Below are 19132 nucleotides of genomic sequence, written 5' to 3'. Positions count from 1 at the left end.
ATCTCCATTGGCACAGATGCACATGAGCTTCTGTGCTTAGCCCCTGCTTTACTTACTTTACCCCTATGACAGTGAGGCTAAGCACAGCTCCAAAGCCATACTCAAATTTGTTGTGAGTTGAATTAAAGGTGGTGATGAATCAGCATACAGGAGGGAGATTGAAAATTTACTTAAATAGTATGATAACATCAACCCTTGCTTAATGTCAGCAAGATGAAAAAATAATTATAGACTTCAGGAGAAGGAACCCAGAGGTCCACGAGCCAGTCCTCATTGGTGGATCAGAAGAGGAGAAGGTTCGAAACTTTAAATTCCTGGGTGTTACTATTTAAGAGGACCTATCCTGGACCTAGCATGTAAGTGCAATTGTGAAAAAAAGCACAACAGCCCCTTACTTAGGAGTTTTTCCACTGTATCTCAGTATATGTCACAACATTCGACCAGATTACTAGTTTCTTCCCACAGATTCTGCTCGTCATGCCAAGATCTCCCAGGAGATTGGAGACACAAGAATCTGGAGCAACACACAAGATGCTGAAGAAACTGTAATATTGCCAGGAAGGAACATTAGAGCGCAAGGAAATGAAAAATAACAAATCACGCAGCATCTATGGAGGGGAGTAAACAGTCAACATTTTGGACTGAGGCTGAAAGGAAGGAGAAAAGGCCAGACTCAACCCTTCTCCTCTTCCCATCATCATCATCATCTTATTCTGGCTTCTTTTCCCTTCCTTGCCAGTCCTGCTGAAGGGTCTTAGCTGAAATCATTGACTATTTATTTCTCTCCATAGATGATGAAAGACATGCTGAGTCCTCCAGCATGTTACGTGTGTTGCTCAAGATTTCCAGCATCTGCAGAATCTCTTATTCCAATTTAAAAAGTCTTGATTTTTACAATCTGAAGAGACCACGAGGAGGAATGGGTGGGATGGATATATTTAAATGTTGCTAAAAGATTAGGGAGGGAATTTCAAGCTGGCAACCATCACAACAGCAGACAGAAGAACAGAACTATTCTGTATCTCCCTCAGAGCTTCCCCTGATTGGGAGATACCAGCCTCTCCCATCCCCTGTATAATAATCTATGAGCTCACTGTCTGTCAGCAGAACAATAGAGAAATATCTGTCTGGTTTGCAGTCAGAATTTCATTAGCTCTTGGCACTTATTTTGAATAAGAAACAGATGCATCTGAAATTCTTCTTAATTAGTGAAACAAATGTAGAGGAAGGAGGATGGCTGTTTTGTGCTCGGGCTCTCTTGAACTACCAGAAGAGTAGAATACAGAAGTAGAAAAGTGCATTTCTTTCCTGTGAACACGTGTCATGTTACTCAGGAATATTTCCCACATTCATATTTGCAAATGTGTCAAAGCAGAGCCCTTCTTGCACCTTCACTGTGTGGAGATGTCAAATGGCTGGGATGAACGATGAGAAGGAAGTTTCTGATCATCCTGTGATGTGTGGTTGCCACACTCATGTGAACAGGGATATTCATTATCAAACAAAAGGGACCTGGGCCATCCTTCCAACTGTCCCAATCTTCCTGTACTTCCAAATCTTCCCCATTACTTAAACCTCCCAATATAGTCATCATTCAAAATGTCCCAATCTCTCAATAATTCCCAAACGTTCCTAATCTCCCAATCATTCAAACACTTCCTAATATATCCATGCTTTGGACCTTCCCAAACTCCCTAAATCTTCTCAATCCTCTCAGACTTTTCCAATCTCTTCATCCTTTAAATCTTCCCAATCTCCCCATCCTTCTAAACCTTCCCAATCTCTCATCCTTAAAACCTTTCAAAATGTTCTCAATCTTCCAATCCTTTAAACCTTCCCAATCTCCCTATTTTCCAAACTTCCCCAAAGCTTCTCAAACTCTCAGTCTTCCAATCCTTCCAAATCTTCCCAATCTCCCATCTTTCAAAATGTCTCAATTTCTCCTTGCAAATAAAATGTTGTTTGGAGACCCTTCGTCCATCTGGAGATTGACCTGGGATTTTCTTTGGTTTCTTACTGTCATATACCCCAAGGTAGATTGAAAAAAAAACTTGTTTTGCATGCCATTCATACCAACCAATCTATTACAACAGTGCATTGATGTATAATACAAGGTGAAACAAAAGCAGGTAGGGGGACTACAACATTCCAGGTGTGGTCTCCTGTTGATACCCGGAGAACTAATTCAAATAATTAAATGCATTGGGAAAAAATGTCTGTTACAGTAGTGGTGGCCAGATGGTCACAAAAATGTCTTTTAGGAAAGATGACCTGCCAGAAACTCAGGAGACTGCAGAATACGAGACTAACATGTATTGCTGTTGAAACTTAGCAGGTCAAGCAGCACCTATTGTGGTAAGGAGAAAGGAGAGACCCGGTAAAAGGGTGCAGTTGAAGGGAGATAACCATATGAGACTTCTGACCATTAATGGGTTTGATTTTTGACTGCTATAAATTAAGGGAAAATTGAGACCAATCAAAATCAGATTTTAGGAAGGGGACATTGATAGAACAGGCACCTTTTCTCTAAGAGAGGTCAGCCATGGAAAGGGTGAGTGGTTTCTAGTTCCTGGGTGTCAACCTCTCTGAAGATCTATCTTGGGCCCAACATGTCAATGCTAAAGCACGTCAGCAGCTATATTTCATGAAGAGTTTGAGGAGATTTGGTATGTCACAAAGCACTCTAGCAAATATCTACCGATGTACCGTGGACAGCATTCGAAGTAGTTGCATCTCCATCTGGTATGGAGACACCAATGCATAGGATTGGAAAACTCTGCAAAGGCTTGTGAACTCAGCCTGATCCAGCATGGGCACTATCCTCCCCAGTAGCTAGGACATCTTCAAGAGCTGGTTCATCAGGAAGGTGCCACTGATCATTAAGGAACCCCACCATCCAGGGCATGGTCTCTTCTCAATGCCACCATGCAGAAGGAGGTACAGAAAGCTGAACGCATAATGAATGTTTTTAGGAACAGCTTATTCCCCTCTGCCATCAGATTTCTTAAAAGTTCTTGATCCCCATGAACTCTGCATCACTATTTTGCTCTCTTTTTGCATATTATTGTAACTTTTATGTATTAGATTGAACTACTGTCGCAAAACATAAATATTCACTTCAAATACTAAGTCAGTGATAATAAACCACATTGATTCTCCCATCTCACTTGAATCTTGAAACCTGTCTCATCCCAGTTCCGATGTATGAAAAAAAATCATACACCTCGAACATAAAGTTTATTTCTTGATGGGGCCGCGGGGGATTGGCGCCATCGCAGTATCTCCGGAATTATGAAAGTTGGCGAAGAAGTGTGGGATCTTGCTGTGCCTCCCCACCCACCCGCCCGCGGGCACAGACAATGCCAGGGATAGCCGGCAGAGGGAGCAGCCGGGGCAGCTCCGCTCCTCCACCCCTTACGCAGCACGTCCTCTGACGCTAAGCGGCGCAACCTCCCACGTGACGTCAGACGCAGGCGGGCAGATCGGCGAGGCGAGGCGGAGCGGAGCCGAGGGGACGGGGTCTGCAGGAGTAACGGCCGCGGCCGCGGACTTAGTCGGCTTTCCGCGCTTGGTCAGCGGCTCCGTTTGGTCCGGACTAGTTTCCCGCGAAACGGGAGCGCAAGAGTCGCCGCGGCATCCTCTGCATTTCGTTCCATCGCCATGGGAGTCCGCGGTGTACGGCGCATTTGGGCTCGATGCGGTCGTGAGTATCCGACTTGCGGTTCCGGCGGCAATTGTTCCTACATTCCGCTTCCCTGGTGTTTCCTCTCCGTCACGGCGCGGAAACAGGTCCTTCGGCCCAGCTCGTCCATGCTGACCATCTAACCTGGCATTCACTTGCCTGCTTTTGACTCTTGTCCCTTAACCTTTTCTATACACGTATCTGCCCAATAAACGTTGCTGGTGTACCTGCCACAACCACTTCCAGTTTAATAACAGGGTGACCAAAACTGAACGTGGTAGCCTCACAACTATACGTAATTTCCCAACTTTAATACTAAGTGTCCTGACCTCTGAAGGCTAGTGTGTCCAAAATCTTCACTGCCCTGTCTACCTGTGATGCTGTTTTCAGTAAACTGTAAACTCCAGGGCACGATCATTGTTGATTTATCCTAAAAATAGAAATAATATTTCCTGTGCAGCCTGTTGACAGACAGCAATAGTTCCTCAGTCTTTCTTTCTGCTCTTGTATCCCTTACTCAGTTTGTCCTCGATCTTTACTTAGTACGATAGCCCCTTACAGCTGTCTGAGTTACGGAAATTCACCTTTTACAGAATTTACACGCCACCACCCCGTAAAAAGTTCAAAATACTTTATACAACTTTGAGATTTGTCTCCTTAAAGGCAGCCGCAAAGCAAAGAAACCCTAAATAAAGGCCGTCTAACACCCAGAATGCAGAAAAACAAACAAACTGTGCAAACAATAAAAGTAAGCACATGACATTCAGAACTGGCATTTACAAAAGTGAATGCCCAGCCACGAAGTTCATCACTGCAGCGATTCTGGAGCTCATTAGTTGCAGGCCACAGCCTCGGATCAGCTCAGAGACGAGCAAAGTGATCATTGTGTGCACTGATACCACCCTGTGGCTGCTGTCTATCACCTTCTCATTTTCCCGTATTCGCTGAAGGTCATCCAGCTGTGGCTCCAGTTCCTAAACATGGTCTCTTAGGAGCTGCAGCTCAATGTATTTCATGCGGATGTAGTGAACAAGGAGAGTGGAAGTCTTCCAGAGTTCCTACATCTCCCACAAAGAACATAACACTCCCTTGGAACCCATTTTCAGCGCACTAGCTAGGATGACACTTACTATTAGTCAGTTACTTTACCAATCTATACATTAGCCTCTAATGTGTAGATTCTATTCATCATTAATTTGTATTACCGTAGTTTGATTGGTGATTGATATGCAAGTGAGGAATTTTAACATAATCGAAGTTACCAATTGGTCAATTTCTGAATCCAGTAGTCAATTCTGTATAAAAATGACATTTTTTTTTGCTCAGACTTCAGAACAGTTTGGTGACAGGGCCCATGGATTCTCCTTGTGCACAAGTAAATAAAGTGTGAATGAGGAATGAATATGAGTGTTCAGAGTCCAGTCGGCAACAAGATTGACAATGCAGTAGATTTTGTATGTTTTTCCTGTGACTTTGAGTTTCCCCTCAGTCTGTTGGTTTAGTTGGCCTACTAGGGTGAACGATGGAATCTGGAGGGAGAGGAGGGCAGAATAACGTAAGACGAGTGTGAATGGCAACTTGGTGTTGGCTTGGTTTGTTTCTGTGTTATGTCTCCCTGTGACCATAACAGTAATTTTGGATCATTTTCTTCCAGGTCTTCTCTCAACATCGGCAGCCTCCCGCCTGTCGAACGCGGAGCTGCTTCAGAAACGCAGCAAGCTGTTCGATCAGGAGAAAGCCAGGCAGCAAACTCTGGTACCGCGGATCGAGAAGATCGAAGTTAAACACGTGGGGAAGCCTGAACCAGGAGCAGTGTTCATCATGAACAAGGGTCTGTCAACCCCCTACAACTGTGCCATGCGTAAGTAACTCACGAGTAAATGCGCAAGGAATTTGAAAATAAGCGACTGAGATTCTGCCCATCGTGGAAACCAGCTTCCTCTCCGTGCTCTCTGCCTTGTGAAAGCCGCCAGCATGGTCTAGGTCTTTTTCCATCCTGGACATTCTCTCTCTGCCCTCATTTGCTAGTTCCATATAGCCCTCAATTCTCTGATATTTCAAAAAAACCCACCTGCCTCCTTTTAAAATTCTTCCAAAGATGAGACTTCTGTAACTTCCTTGGGTGTGGCGTTCTAGAGATTCACCAACTTCTGTGAGAAAACATTTGGACTTGGTAGGCTTGTGGAGAGGGTTGGAATTGTAGGGTTGGTTGGAAGTCAGGTAAGATACGAAGGCTAAAGATGTCTGTAAACAGTAAATATGCCAGGAGGTTTGAATGGAATCACTTGGGTCCAGGGATTGAAGTCCAGGACCTCTTCCCTTGCTGTGCAGTGGTTCAGATAATGGAAATTTCGTCTTTGTTCAATTCACAACTCACTATCAAAAAAGGTAAGTCTTGGAATAAAAACTTGCTTGTATGAACTTGTGGTAAAAATTCACAACATACATGGGGAACTGAACTATCTTACTAAGTACAACACAGCCTGCAAGTTCACAATGGGAGGCCACACAGGATTTATTTTGGCAATGGACAAGGCAATCTTTTCTATAATGATACTGTACCAAAACAAGGTATATTTCTGGGTAATTAAATCTACTGCCCTTACCATTATACTTTCAATACAGTGAAAATTCCTTTGCCTATAGACTAAACGCTTGTGGGGATATTACTGTTGAAGGACAAACCTCCTGTAGGAATATATCTCAACAAACAACATGGAATTCGTTGGTGAAAGAAAGGGTTCATAGTATGGAAAACTGATGTGGTGGGATTTTTTAGGAATGTAATTCATCTGTGACGTGGGGGTACACTGTATTGTCTTCGTTTAGTTCAGGGGTTCTCCACCTGGGGTCCACGGATCCCTTGGTTAATGGTAGGGATCTGTGGTGTAACAAATGTTGAGAACCCATGGTTTAGTTATAAGCAGCTTAGCTAGCATGTGGCTCAGTATTTTGTCTGGTGATACTCTGGTGAAGCTTCTCAGGACTGTGTCTGGCTTCAGCTCCTTGACGGTTTTGTGAAAATGCCTTGTCTTGATCTGATTGCATCACCTGTTTTATTTCCCCGTCCACAGACATCAGCAATTGGTGCGTCAAGAGGTCAATACTTGCACTTGTTGATGGAGAGGTCTGGGACATGTACAAACCCCTGGAAAAATCCTGTGACATCCAGTTCCTCACCTTTACTGATGAGAACCCTGAAGCTGTTAACCAGGTAAACGCCGGCTTGCTATTCCATTCAGGAGCTGAGGGCGAGAGATGTTAAGTGTTGAATGATGGGGTGGCAACTTCTATCCTCAGTGTGGGAACCCAAGACAGTTAATCTGAGACAACACACAAATGCACAGCAGATCAGACAGTCAAGGTTTCAGGTTGAGACCCTTCAGCTTATCCAGTATAGAAGACATGTCCACTTCCCTCCATAGATGCTAGATGACATGTTTGAGCTCCATAAGCATTTGTGTGTAAGTTCTGTTGGGACTTTGGGTGAAGGGGTTAGGGATTGAACTAGGAGGATAAGAAATAGGGGCAGGAAACGAGCATTCAGTTCCTTGAATCTACTCTGCCATTCAGAATCAGGTGTATTGTCACTCACATTATTTGTGTAATGCATTGCTTTGTGGCAGCAATATAGTGCAAGACATAAAAATCACCAAGTTACAAACAAAAAGTGTGAAAGAGGAATAGTGAGGTAGTTTTCATGGACCATTTAGACATCTGATAGCAGAGGGTGAAAAGCTGTTGCTAAAATATTGAGTGTCTGCCTTCAAGCTCCTGTACCTCCTTGATTATAGCAATGAGTAGAGGACATGTCCTGGGTGATGTGGGGTGATTGATGATGCCTTCCATAAGATCATGGCACTTAAGCACTATCTAATGATTCCTCTAATATCTGGAAATTTATTGACCTCTTTTGAAGGTAATCCATGATTTGAATCCTTGCAGCCATCTAGATTTACCACCTTCTGTGAAAAGAAACTTATTCCAAGTTCAGCCCACCTCTCAAATCTTTGATTCCCCACCCCCCCGATCAATGCTCCATAGCCGATTGATTGATTGGGTTTATTTATCACATGAAAATGCATCGTTTTGTGTCAGTGACCAACAGAGACTGAGGATGTGCTGGAGGCAGCCTGCAAGGCTACATTATAGAATGCCCATAATGTACTAACCCTAACCCGTATCTTTTTTTTAAACTGTGGGTGGAAACTGGAGCACGAGGGGGACCCAAGCGGTCATGGGGGAGAAAGTACAAATTCATTACAGGCAGCAGTGAGAATTGCACCCTGATCTTACAGCTGGCGCTGTAAAGCATCACGCTAGCTACTACGCCAGTGTCTTTCCATGCTGTATGAGTCTGATTCTGAGTAATGATGCTCTTACATCTGCCGCTGTAAAGTGCTATGTTACTATATTAGTATGTAAAGCCATCCTCTATATTACTACTGTACTGCTGCTGGGGGGGGGGGGAGGGGGAAACGTCCTCTCTGTATTTGATTTGTTGCATTTTCTGAAAATGTTGTATTATCATCTCGTTGCCTCTCATTCTTCTAATCTCTGGAGGATATAGGTCTGGCCTACTTGTTCTCCCTGGGCTTGACATAGCTGCCAAGCCAGGAGTCGGATAGGTGAAGCTTTGCTGCACTCTCTACACACCAGGCACATCCATTGTTAGCTCAGGAGACCTGCATATAAAGAGAGGAAACAGGTCTTTTGGTAGCTTCCAGAACCAAGGTAGTGCTGCTTTTTCTGTTAAAGCCCATGCCACTATTATAACTGATCACCCAAGGTTCAAGATTGTTTAAGTGCACAAGTGTAAAGGAGAATGAAATAATTATTACTCTGGATCCGATGCAGCACAAGTAAACCAACCACAAAAAGATGAACACAATAATAAAAAACGACATGTATAAGTATATAAGATAGCTCATATACATAGATTGTATGTACATAAAGTAACACTAGGCGCAGGAGTGTCTGTACATAAAAAAGGACTGACAGGAAATGATAAAGTCATGGAGGTTGGGGGGGATGTGGTGTGGAGGGGTGGGTTAGTGAGTGGAGGTGTTTGAACAGCCTTGCTGCATGGGGAAAGTAACTTTCTCTGTCTGGTGGTCTTGTAGCCTTCTCCCTGATGGGATTGGGACAAATAGTACATGAGCAGGGTGGGTGGTATCCTTCATGATACTGCAGGCCTTTCTGTATACAGTACATGTCCTTGGGCAGGTAGGCTGGAGCTGACGATGCATTGGGCAGTTTTGACTACCCCTTGGAGAGCCACAATTTCAAAGTGATTATGATCTGGATCTGACAAGCTACAGATTGGAGAGAGTCATATAGAGCCATGGAGCATGGACCCAGGCCCTTCAGCCCAACTTGTCCATGCTGACTCAGTCCCATGCACCTGTGTATCCCTCCAAACCGTTCCTAGCCATATATCACTACAATTGCTATTTAAACATTAATCGTACCATCAGACATAGGAGCAGAATTAGGCCATTTGGCTCACCAAATCTGTTCCACCTTTCAATCATGGCTGATCTATTATTACTCTCAATCCATTCTTGCCTTTTCCCTTACTAATCAAGAATCCATTGACCTCAACTGAGTGGTGTGGTCTCCACAGCCAGCTTTGGTATTGAATGCCACAGATTCACTGCTGTCTCCTCATCTCAATTCTAAAGGGACTTCCTCATATTCTGAGGCTGTGCCCTCTGGTTCTAAACTTCCCCCCACTATTGGAAACATCCTGCCCTTGTGCACTTTATCCAGGCCTTTCAATATTCAATAGGTTCCAATGAGATCCCCCTTCGTTCTTCTAAACTCTAGTAGTTCCCTATCAACCAATATACTTGCCTGTATCACTTTCTCTGGCAGTTCAGTGAATATACCTCCATCCTCATTGTGGAAAGTGGGTGGCAGGGTGGAGATGCGTCTCTACCAAAGAAGGTGTAAGGCGCTTATTCCCGCCACTAGCCTGCAGGTCACCCTTGGCCAAGGTGTACACCTGCTTAGCTCCCCTGATCAGTGTCACTTAAGCCATGGGTGCAGGTGGTGGATGGTTGTATGTGCAGCTGGTGCATAACACAAGTCCTAGATATGCGACCGCTGATGCCAGGCAGTCTCTGAAGGGGATTGATAATGGCTGGAGTTATCAGTCTTGTAAAGATGCTACCTAGAGGAAGGCAATAGTAAACGGCTTCTGTAGAAAAATTTCCCAAAAACAGCTATGGTCAAGGAAAGACCATGATCTCCCACATCATACTCGGCACATCATCTCAGCACATAACAAGCATTGTGGAAAGCTTGCTCCATGGGTCCCTTTAAACCTTTTCCCCTCTCAACCGAAAGCTTTTCATTAGAATGAGCTTATCTATGTCCCTCATAATTTTATAAACTTCAATAAAGTCACCCCTTGTTCTGTTACTCTCCAGCCCATCTTATACTTAACAAGAGCCTATTTTTTCACTTTCTTGCAGGGGGAAGGTGAATGGTTTGAAAAGAATTCCTGCCCCACTCCCTCAGCCCTGTATTGGGAATGTTTAATCTTTCATTCATTGTACACTGTTTTTATGTAACAGGCTTATTGGCGGTCGTGTGCCATGATGATGGGTTACGTCCTTGAAACAGTTTTTAAAGATGAATACACCGTTGAACTGATCCAAGCACCAGAAATACCAGGTCGGTTTTATGTTATTTAGGTATTTATTCAGAGTAACAGCCTCTCCCAGCCCAGTGAGCCTGCACAGCGCAGTTACATGTGTTTGATTGTTCATTATGTGCTGGGTCATGTGTTGTAGGTGATCATGGTCTTTCCATGACCATGATTGTTTGTGGCAAATTTTTCAAAGTAAGTGGCTTCCCCTTGCCTTCTGGGCAGTCCCTAGGTAATTTCAAAAGTAAGTACATGTTCGGCACAGCATTGTGGGCTGAAGGGTTTGTATTGCGCTGTAGGGTTTCTATGTTTCTAAGACTGGTGACTCCAGCCATCATCAATACTCTTTAGAGACTGTCTGCCTGGCATCAGTGGTCGCATAACCAGGACTTGAGTTATGTACCAGATGCTCATATGACCATCCACCACCTGCTCCCAAGGCTTCTCGTGACCCTGATTCGGGGCTAAGCAGATACTACCCATTGCCCATGGGTCACCAGCAGGCTAGTGGAGGGAAGGAGCACCTGACACCTCCTTTGGTAGAGATGTATCTCCACCCTGCCACCAAATACACTCATGTGACCAATCAACCTACTATCCCGTATGTCTTTGGAATGTGGCAGGAAACCAGAGCACTTGGAGGTCATAAACTCCTTACGGAGCCAGAACTGAACCTGGGTTGCTAATCGCTACACTACCATGCTGCCCTACTTAACTCTTTCACTTTATTTTTTTTATCAGTTGAATGAATTGGGAGTGGGGGGGGGGGGTTGAGGTGAAATGTGCCCATGGGAAGAGGGAAAGGGACAGAAGTGCTGACAGGATGAAATGATCGAGATTGAGGGAAGCTGGTGAGGAAGCAGAAGTCCCTTGGACTGAATAGCAACTCAGCAATAGGACACTTCACAGTCTGGAGTTGGAAGATCCCTTGTAGAACGTAAAAGCACTACAGTACAGGAACAGGCCCTTCGGCCCATCTAGTCCACGGTGAACTGTTATTCTGCCCAGTCCCATCCACCCACACCTGGACCATAACCCTCCATATACCTATCCAAACTTCTCGTAAATGTTGCAATTGAACCCGCATCCACCACTTCCACTGGCAGCTCGTTCCACACACTCACCACCTCTGAGTGAAGAGGTGTTCCCCCTCGTTTTCTCCTTAAGTATTTCACCTTTCACCCTTAATTTATGACCTCTTGTTCTAGCCTCAGCTAACCTCAGTGATTTAAAAACTTGCTTGCATTTACCTTATCTACACCCTCATAATTTTGTGTCCCTCTATCAAATCTCCCCTCGTTCTCCCACAGAGATCTGATCTGATATCTTGTCTGTTTGAGCTGAGATGGTTGTGAGAGGACTGCACCGAGTCTCGGGGTCCTTGGGTCCCTGCGGAGGGAGGTCAGCTGCGGGAACTACGTTCTACATGACCACTAGTTGCACTCTGGCAGGTACAGCTAGTGTCATATGAAACAAGTGATCTCAGTCTCTCAAGCACGTTGTGTCTGTGCCGACCATTATAGCAATGTAACTTATCCCACCTGCCTGCAAGGTGTGTGTAACTCTTTGTCTGTCTGTTCATATGTCACCATATCTTTTCAACATGATCCATATCCCTGTATATTGATTTGTCTTTTCCGGATGCACCTTAAATGCCTTAAGTGCCTGAAGCACACTGCCAGACGAAGTGTTGGAAACAGATGCAATAGTTTCCAACTCTTCGTCTGGCAGTGTGCTTCAGGCACCCAACATTCTGTACAAGTAAATCTCCTTTAACCACTCCTCTCACCTTGAATCAATGTTCTCTAATATTTGACATTTCTAACCTTAGAAGAGAACTCTATATGCCCAATCTCTATCTTCCATCTCAGCCTCTAGTGCTCTAGAGAGAACAATCCAGATCTGTTTTTTGTTTGTTTGTTTACTTATTTAGAGATACAGTGCATGATAACCCATTGGAGCTGCGCTGCCCACCAACTTCAGATTCAACCCTAGCCTAATCACAGGACAATTGATAATGACTAGTTAACCTACCCCGGAATGTCATTGTACTGAGAGTGGAAATTGGAGCACCCAGGGCAACCCATGCATTCCACGTGGAGAATGTACAGACTCCTTACAGATGCCATTGGAATTGAACTCCAAACTCTTGATGCCTCAAGCTGTAATAGCGCCTCGCTAACTGCTGTGCTACAGCAGGGGTCCTTAATGATGACGCTGCCTTTGTGAGGCATCAACAAAGTGCAATGACTGTAACAAGGTTGATAAGGGAGATCAAGAATTGCTTTTATCGTCCAAGGGGACTATTCAGGAATGGTCTGTGTTGAAGCAAGCATCCCATCCTCACCCTAGGGATGTTTTTAAAACCTTGGGAAACTCGTACCCAGAGACTGGTTGCTATCTGAGGTTTGTGGAACTGGGTACAACCACTATGCTTAAGAGACAGATACTTAAATAGACAAGATAATAAGGTAGGGTTTTTACATAGAGTGGGACGTGGGATAGCAGGGATAGATGTTTAACAGACCCTTAGGCACATGGATGGATGGATGAAAATGGGGTTATGTGCAACAGAGATTGATCTTGGAGTAGCTGACAGAGTCAGCACAATATCTAGGCTAAAGGGCCTATACAGTTCTATGTACTGTATATTCAACTGTAGGTTAGAAGAGAACAAGGGATTAGTGTAGACGGGTAAAAAGGGTGGCTGGAGAGGCTGATTCTGTGCTGTACTGCTGTGTGACTGCGTGCCTCTCCTCTTGCAGTGATTGCTGGAGCTTTCTGCTACGACGTGATACTGGACAGCCGGTTGGATGATTGGACACCCTCACAGGTGAGTGTACTACTTTCTGTTAAAGTCTCTCACTTGGACGTCCCAAGCGTTACTTGCTGATCTCACCCCATTCCTTTTGCCCTCTCACCCCCATGATAAATGTACAAAGCCACACGGTAGTTTATGCTGTAGGATTAGACAGCAGCTGACATACCATGGTGTTGCTCATGATGGGGAGATGGGCTGTTGTAAAACAACAGGACATTATCTCATTTAGTATACACTGTTCTACTGAAAGATAGAACTCTGTCAGAGTGATCCCTCCGTTTTAAAGACTCAAAATTTTATTTAGAGATAACACATGGAACAGGCCCTTTTGGCACAATCAGTCATGCCACTCAGAAACCCACCTATTTAATTTTAGCCCAATCACAGGACAATTTACAATGACCAATTAACCAACCAACTGGTACATCTTTAAAATGTGACTTCATCCTCATCTTCATCATCATTATTATGTGCTGTGTTGTTTAACATGGGTGATCATGGTCCCATGACCATGATCGTTCTTGGCAAATTTTTCTGCAGAAGGTATTTGCCAATGCCGCCTTCTGGGCAGTGTCTTTACAAGATGGGTAACCCCAGCATTATCAATACTCTTCAGAGATTGTCTGGTGTCAGTGGTCACATAACCAGGGCTTGTGATATACACCAGTTGCTCCCATGGTTTCACATGACTCTGATTGAGGGGCTAAGCAGATGTTACACATGCAGGCTAGCGGAGGCAAGAAACACCTTACACCTCCTTTGCTATCTCCAGCTCACCACCCTAAATGAGCACAAGTCACTTGTGCACTGCTGGAAGAACTCATTAACCCTCAGTGAGTTATCCCCTTAGTTAAGTGTCTGTCTAAATGCCTTGCAAAGATAGACTGTGTCTGATTCCACTCCTCCGCTGGCAGTACGTTGCAGATATGTTCGGTTAGAAATAAGTTGTCATCGGTGAGGGAAGTTTACAGATTCCTCACGTTGTGTGTATTTCTGGATAATGTAGCCCATAGCTGGCCTAGTTGTGAAATGTCTCCTTATAGAAACAGAATTAGGAAATAGTTATAAAGGAGACACTGAAGCATTAGGCCTTTTTGGAGCTGATTGGATACTTTGATCCCAGTAAACAAAATTGGGGGGTTCAGCTAGGGTAAATGCAAGCAGGGTTTTTCCACTGAGGCTGGGTGAGACTAGAACTTGATGTCATGAGTTAAGGGTGAAAGGTGAAATATTTCAGGGGAACCGCAGGAGGAACTTCTTCACTCAGAAGGAGGAGATTAGTTTTAGTTTCCACATGTATATCAAAACATTCAGTGACATGAATCGTTTGCATCATTTTTTTTTGTGCGATGTGCTGGGAACAGCCCACAAGTGTGGCCACGATTCTGACGCTAGCATAGCATGCCCACAACTCACTATCCCTAATTGTGCACCTCTGAAACCCGGGAGGAAGCTCACATGGTCGCAGGGAGATTGTGCAGCTCCTTATAGACAGCAGCGGGAATCATCGGTGATTGTTAGCACTGTAAAGCGATTGAGCTAACCACCATACCATTGGAAGTGGTGAATGCAGGTTCATTTGCAACATATAAGGGAAGTTTGGGTAACTACACGGAGGGGAGGGCAATGGTATAGGTGCGAGTGAATGGGACTAGGCAGAATAACAGTTCAGCATTGAATAGATGGGCTGAAGGGCCTGTCTCTGTGCTGTAGTTCTCTATGACTGAGTTAACTGGCTGGTGATATGAACCATCATTCCTGTATCATCATCTTGGGCAGTCCTTCTGGATCAAGGGTGACTTGTTCCCACTCTGGTTTTCTGGGTTCTGAGTCAGCAGGATCTTCCACAGATGTGGTGGGATTGGCGAGTGTGTTGTTAGAAAGGTGGTGCACTCTATCCACAACTTATACAGACTGCACTACCAACTTGAAGTCACTGAAACCTCTTGTGAATAAAGGTGGAAGAGGGGTTGAAGTAAGAAGCTGGGAAGAGATAGTTGGAAGATGTAAGGACTGGAGAAGAAGGAATGTAATTGGAGAGGACAAAGGACTATTCTTACACATTACCCCTCACCTGATACAACTTATCATCTGCCAGCTTGTTCTTCTCCTCTTCCTCCCCCACCACCACATGCCCCTTTCCTTTCCAGTCCTGATGAAGGGTTTTAGCCCAAAGTCTGTTTACTCCCCTTGCTGAGTTTCTCCAGCATTTTGTCTGTGTTGTTCAAGATTTCCAGCATCTGCAGAATCTCTTGTATTGAAGTTGTTGTACCAACAGAATCAACAAACTCATTCATAAGGCCAGTGATGTTGTGGGAGTGGAACTGGACTCTCTAACGGTGGTGTCTGAAAAGAGGATGCTGTCCAAGTTGCATGCCATCTTGGACAATGATTCCCATCCACTCCATAATGTACTGGTTAGGCACAGGAGTACGTTCAGCCAGAGACTCATTCCACCGAGATGCAACACTGAGCGTCACAGGAAGTCATTCCTACCTGTGGCCATCAAACTTTACAACTCTTTCCTCGGAGTGTCAGACACCCTGAGCCAGTAGGCTGGTCCTGGACTTATTTCCACTTGGCATGATTAGTTTATTATTATATAATTATTTATGGTTTTATATTGCTATATTTTTTCACTATTCTTGGTTGGTGCAGCTGTAATGAAACTCAATTTCCCTCGGGATCAATAAAGTATGTCTGTTTCGAAAGGTGGAATTAACCCAGATGCAGTTCATAGTTTTTACCACATGGTGTCAGCCTTGTCTTGCTTGAGGTGCTGTCATTCCTGGTGTACACATTGAATGGGAAACCTTCAATTTCACCTGAACAGCAGTAGCAGGAGGGGGTTGGAGATATGGCTCGCTCCACACCTCCTTATGGCTAACATGATTTGTATCAAGTGAAAATCTTGACTATATCCTGGGAGTGGATCTCTAGGGTATCCAGGACCTCTTGGTGCCAGAATGTGTGGTGACACTTGCGGACTGCATCCTTGGGTGTGTTGGTTGCTAAAGCAAACAATGTGTTTCACTCTATGTTTTGATGTACATGTAATAAATAAATCTGAATCTGATCTGGAGTAAAATTAATTTGCTATAGGAAAGGAATCTTTCATTGAAAGTATTTCCACAGGACTAATACAAAGGCAGGCATTTTATGTATTTACTGTCCATGCGCGATACTATTGTATCTTGGGGTGTTGAAGTTCAGAGTTCAATCCTGGCACTCTCTTTAGGGAGTTTGGTATGTTCTCCCCGCGACAGCGTGGATTTCCTCTGAGTGCTCCGGTGTCCTCCCGTAGTCCAAAGAAGTACAGGCTGGTAGTTTAATTGGTCATTGTAAGTTGTCCTGTGATTAGGCTGGATTAAATAGGTGGGTTGCTGGGCGGTTCGGTCCCTTGGGCAGGAAGGGACTGTTCGGCACTACATCTCTCAGTCAATAAATAAATAAAGAAAAAGTTTTGTTTCAAATAGTGGACATATAGTTTTGAAACCACCTGTCAGGCTCTGCCTCTTGCATTATGTGTGTGAAGGTTTAGTGGGGTAATCTGGCACACCAGTCTTTTTTCAGTGGTCAATTTGCTTATTATTGCCACATGGACCAAGGTATAGTGGAATACTTAGTTTTGTCTGCAGATCATCTCACCACTTCAGTACATTGAGGTTGTACAAAGAAAGACAGAATGTAGAATTCACTACGGGGTTATTGGTAGAGACAGATACATTGGGAACATTTAAGATACTTTTAGATAGGCACATGGATATAGAAAAGTGAGTGGGAAGGGTTAGGTAGATGTTAGTGGGCCGAAGGGCCAGGACTGTGCTGTTCTTCTGTGTGTTCTAGAGCACAGTAAATCCAGTGTCAAGACCATAACACCAACGCTATAGCTGCAGTTCAAATACTTTAACCCTACTGGCAACGTTTTAGCCCCAGTGCCAACACTAGCACCCTAGTGCTAATACAGTAGTAATTCCCTCGAGTCACCCAGGTCCGTCAGTACCTGTCAGTCCAGTGGGGAAGTTGTAAGTCTGTCTGTTAAAGATGAGGGGGTCTTGGTGCAAAATGTTACCTGTTTATTCCTCTCCAGAGAGGTTGCCTGCCTTGCCGAGGTTCTCCAGTATTGTGTGTGTGTGTGTGTGTGTCAGTGTCAGTGTCACTCTGGATTTCCAGCATCCCTTGGGTTTATGGGAGGCTACTTACTGCTCTGATCATTAGAGATGTCCCTATTTATCAGGGAAAAATGGTTCCCATGGATGGATTAGAGAACAGAGTAACGTCTGTGAAGCAGTGCTGTGGCCCCCAGGAATTTCCCTCGGGCATGATTTTTTTTTGGAGGTAGCTCACTGCCCACCTGTCCCTGGACTGGAGGATTAGAAGTGGGGCTGGATTTAATTAAGTATGTAGACAAATGTTTTCAGTGCCTGTGTTTCTGTCTGTGTGTTGCAGGAGAACCTACAGTCCCTGACTCAAGAGGCTCACCGACTTATCCACAAAGACCTGCCCTTTGAGCTGCTGGAGGTACCACCCAAGGTGGCCCGGGAGATCTTTGGGGACAACAAGTAAGTGAGAGGAATCAGAGTCGGGTTTATCACCACTGGCGAACATTGTGAACTCTATTGTTTTGTAGCAGTGATACAGTGCAACACAGAAGGTAATAACTATAAATTACAAAAAAAAGAGAATAAAAATAAATAAAATGAAGAATAAATAAACAAATAAATATCTAGCACAACAGAGGAATACTGAGGTGGTTTTCATGGTCCTTTCGGAAATCTGATGGTGGAGGAGCTGAAGGTGCTCCTAAATAGTTGGGTGTGGATCTTCAGTCTCCTGTACCTGAGCTCTGATGGTAGTAATGAGAAATGTATCCTGGATGGTGAGTGTCCTCAGGGAACGATGCTGCCTTCTGGAGGCATTTGCTTTTGAAGATGTCCTTGTTGATGGGGGCGGGGGGGGGGGGTTGTGTTGGTGATGGAGCAGGCTGAGTTTACAACATTTTGCACTCTTTTCCTATCATGTGCACTGGAGCTCCTTATCTGGCAGTGATGTTCTCTAGTGTAGAAGGTTTAGGATGTCTTTGATGACATCCCAAATCTCCTCAAACTCCTAACAAAGTGGTTCCGCTGACGTGCTTTCTTCATGCACTTTGGGAGATGCACCTCAGGATGAAGTTCAAAACACTAGGTAATGATAGAGATCTAGAAAATTATAAGGCGAGCAGGAAGGAGCTTAAGAAGGAAATTCGGAGAGCCAGAAGGGGCCATGAGAAGATTGGCAGGCAGGATTAAAGAAAACCTCAAGGCATTCTACAAGTATGTGAAGAGCAAGAGGATAAGACATGAGAGAATAGGACCAATCAAATGTGACAGTGGAAAAGTGTGTATGGAACTGGAGGAGTTAGCGAAGGTACTTAATGAATACTTTGCTTCACTGTTCACTATGGAATAGGACCTTACCGATTGTAGCGGACTGAAAAGCTTGAGCATATAGACATTAAGAAAGAGGATGTGCTGGAGCTTTTGAAAAGCATTAAGTTGGATAAGTCGCCGGGACTGGACGAGATATACCCCAGGCTACTGCAGGAGGCGAGCGAGGAGATTGCAGAGCCTTTGGCAATGATTTTTGCATCATCAATGGGGATGGGAGAGGTTCTGGAGGATCAGAGGGTTGCAGATGTTGTTCCCTTATTCAAGAAAGGGAGTAGGGGTAGCCTAGGAATTTGTAGACCAGTGAGTCTTACTTCAGTGGTTGGTAAGTTGATGGAGAAAATCCTGAGAGGCAGGATTTATGAACATTTGGAGAGTCATAATATGATTAGGAATAGTCAGCATGGCTTTGTCAAAGGCAGGTCGTGCCTTACAAGCCTGATTGAATTTTTTGAGGATGTGACTAAACACATTGAAGGAAGAACAGTAGATATAGTGTATGTGGATTTCAGCACGGCATTTGATAAGGTACCCCATGCAAGGCT

At 44.4% G+C, this 19132-nt stretch overlaps 1 protein-coding gene across 1 annotated transcript in view; it reads left to right on the top strand.

Moving 5' to 3' along the window:
• The first annotated feature begins 3380 nt into the window (after positions 1 to 3380).
• mrpl39 (mitochondrial ribosomal protein L39) overlaps positions 3381 to 19132 on the top strand; it is a 28457-nt gene continuing 12705 nt past the window's right edge. The window contains exons 1-6 of the mRNA XM_059968918.1: positions 3381 to 3703; positions 5337 to 5543; positions 6757 to 6896; positions 10264 to 10363; positions 13103 to 13170; positions 17608 to 17720. Of these exons, the coding sequence (XP_059824901.1) occupies positions 3661 to 3703; positions 5337 to 5543; positions 6757 to 6896; positions 10264 to 10363; positions 13103 to 13170; positions 17608 to 17720 (671 nt within the window). The 5' untranslated portion in view covers positions 3381 to 3660. The remainder of the gene's footprint in view (positions 3704 to 5336; positions 5544 to 6756; positions 6897 to 10263; positions 10364 to 13102; positions 13171 to 17607; positions 17721 to 19132) is intronic.

This window comes from Hypanus sabinus, chromosome 4 (assembly GCF_030144855.1).
Source record: "Hypanus sabinus isolate sHypSab1 chromosome 4, sHypSab1.hap1, whole genome shotgun sequence".
NCBI classification, from domain to species: domain Eukaryota; kingdom Metazoa; phylum Chordata; class Chondrichthyes; order Myliobatiformes; family Dasyatidae; genus Hypanus; species Hypanus sabinus.
Note: the sequence above shows the minus strand (reverse complement) of the source record. Positions and strands in the feature narration are given on the sequence as shown.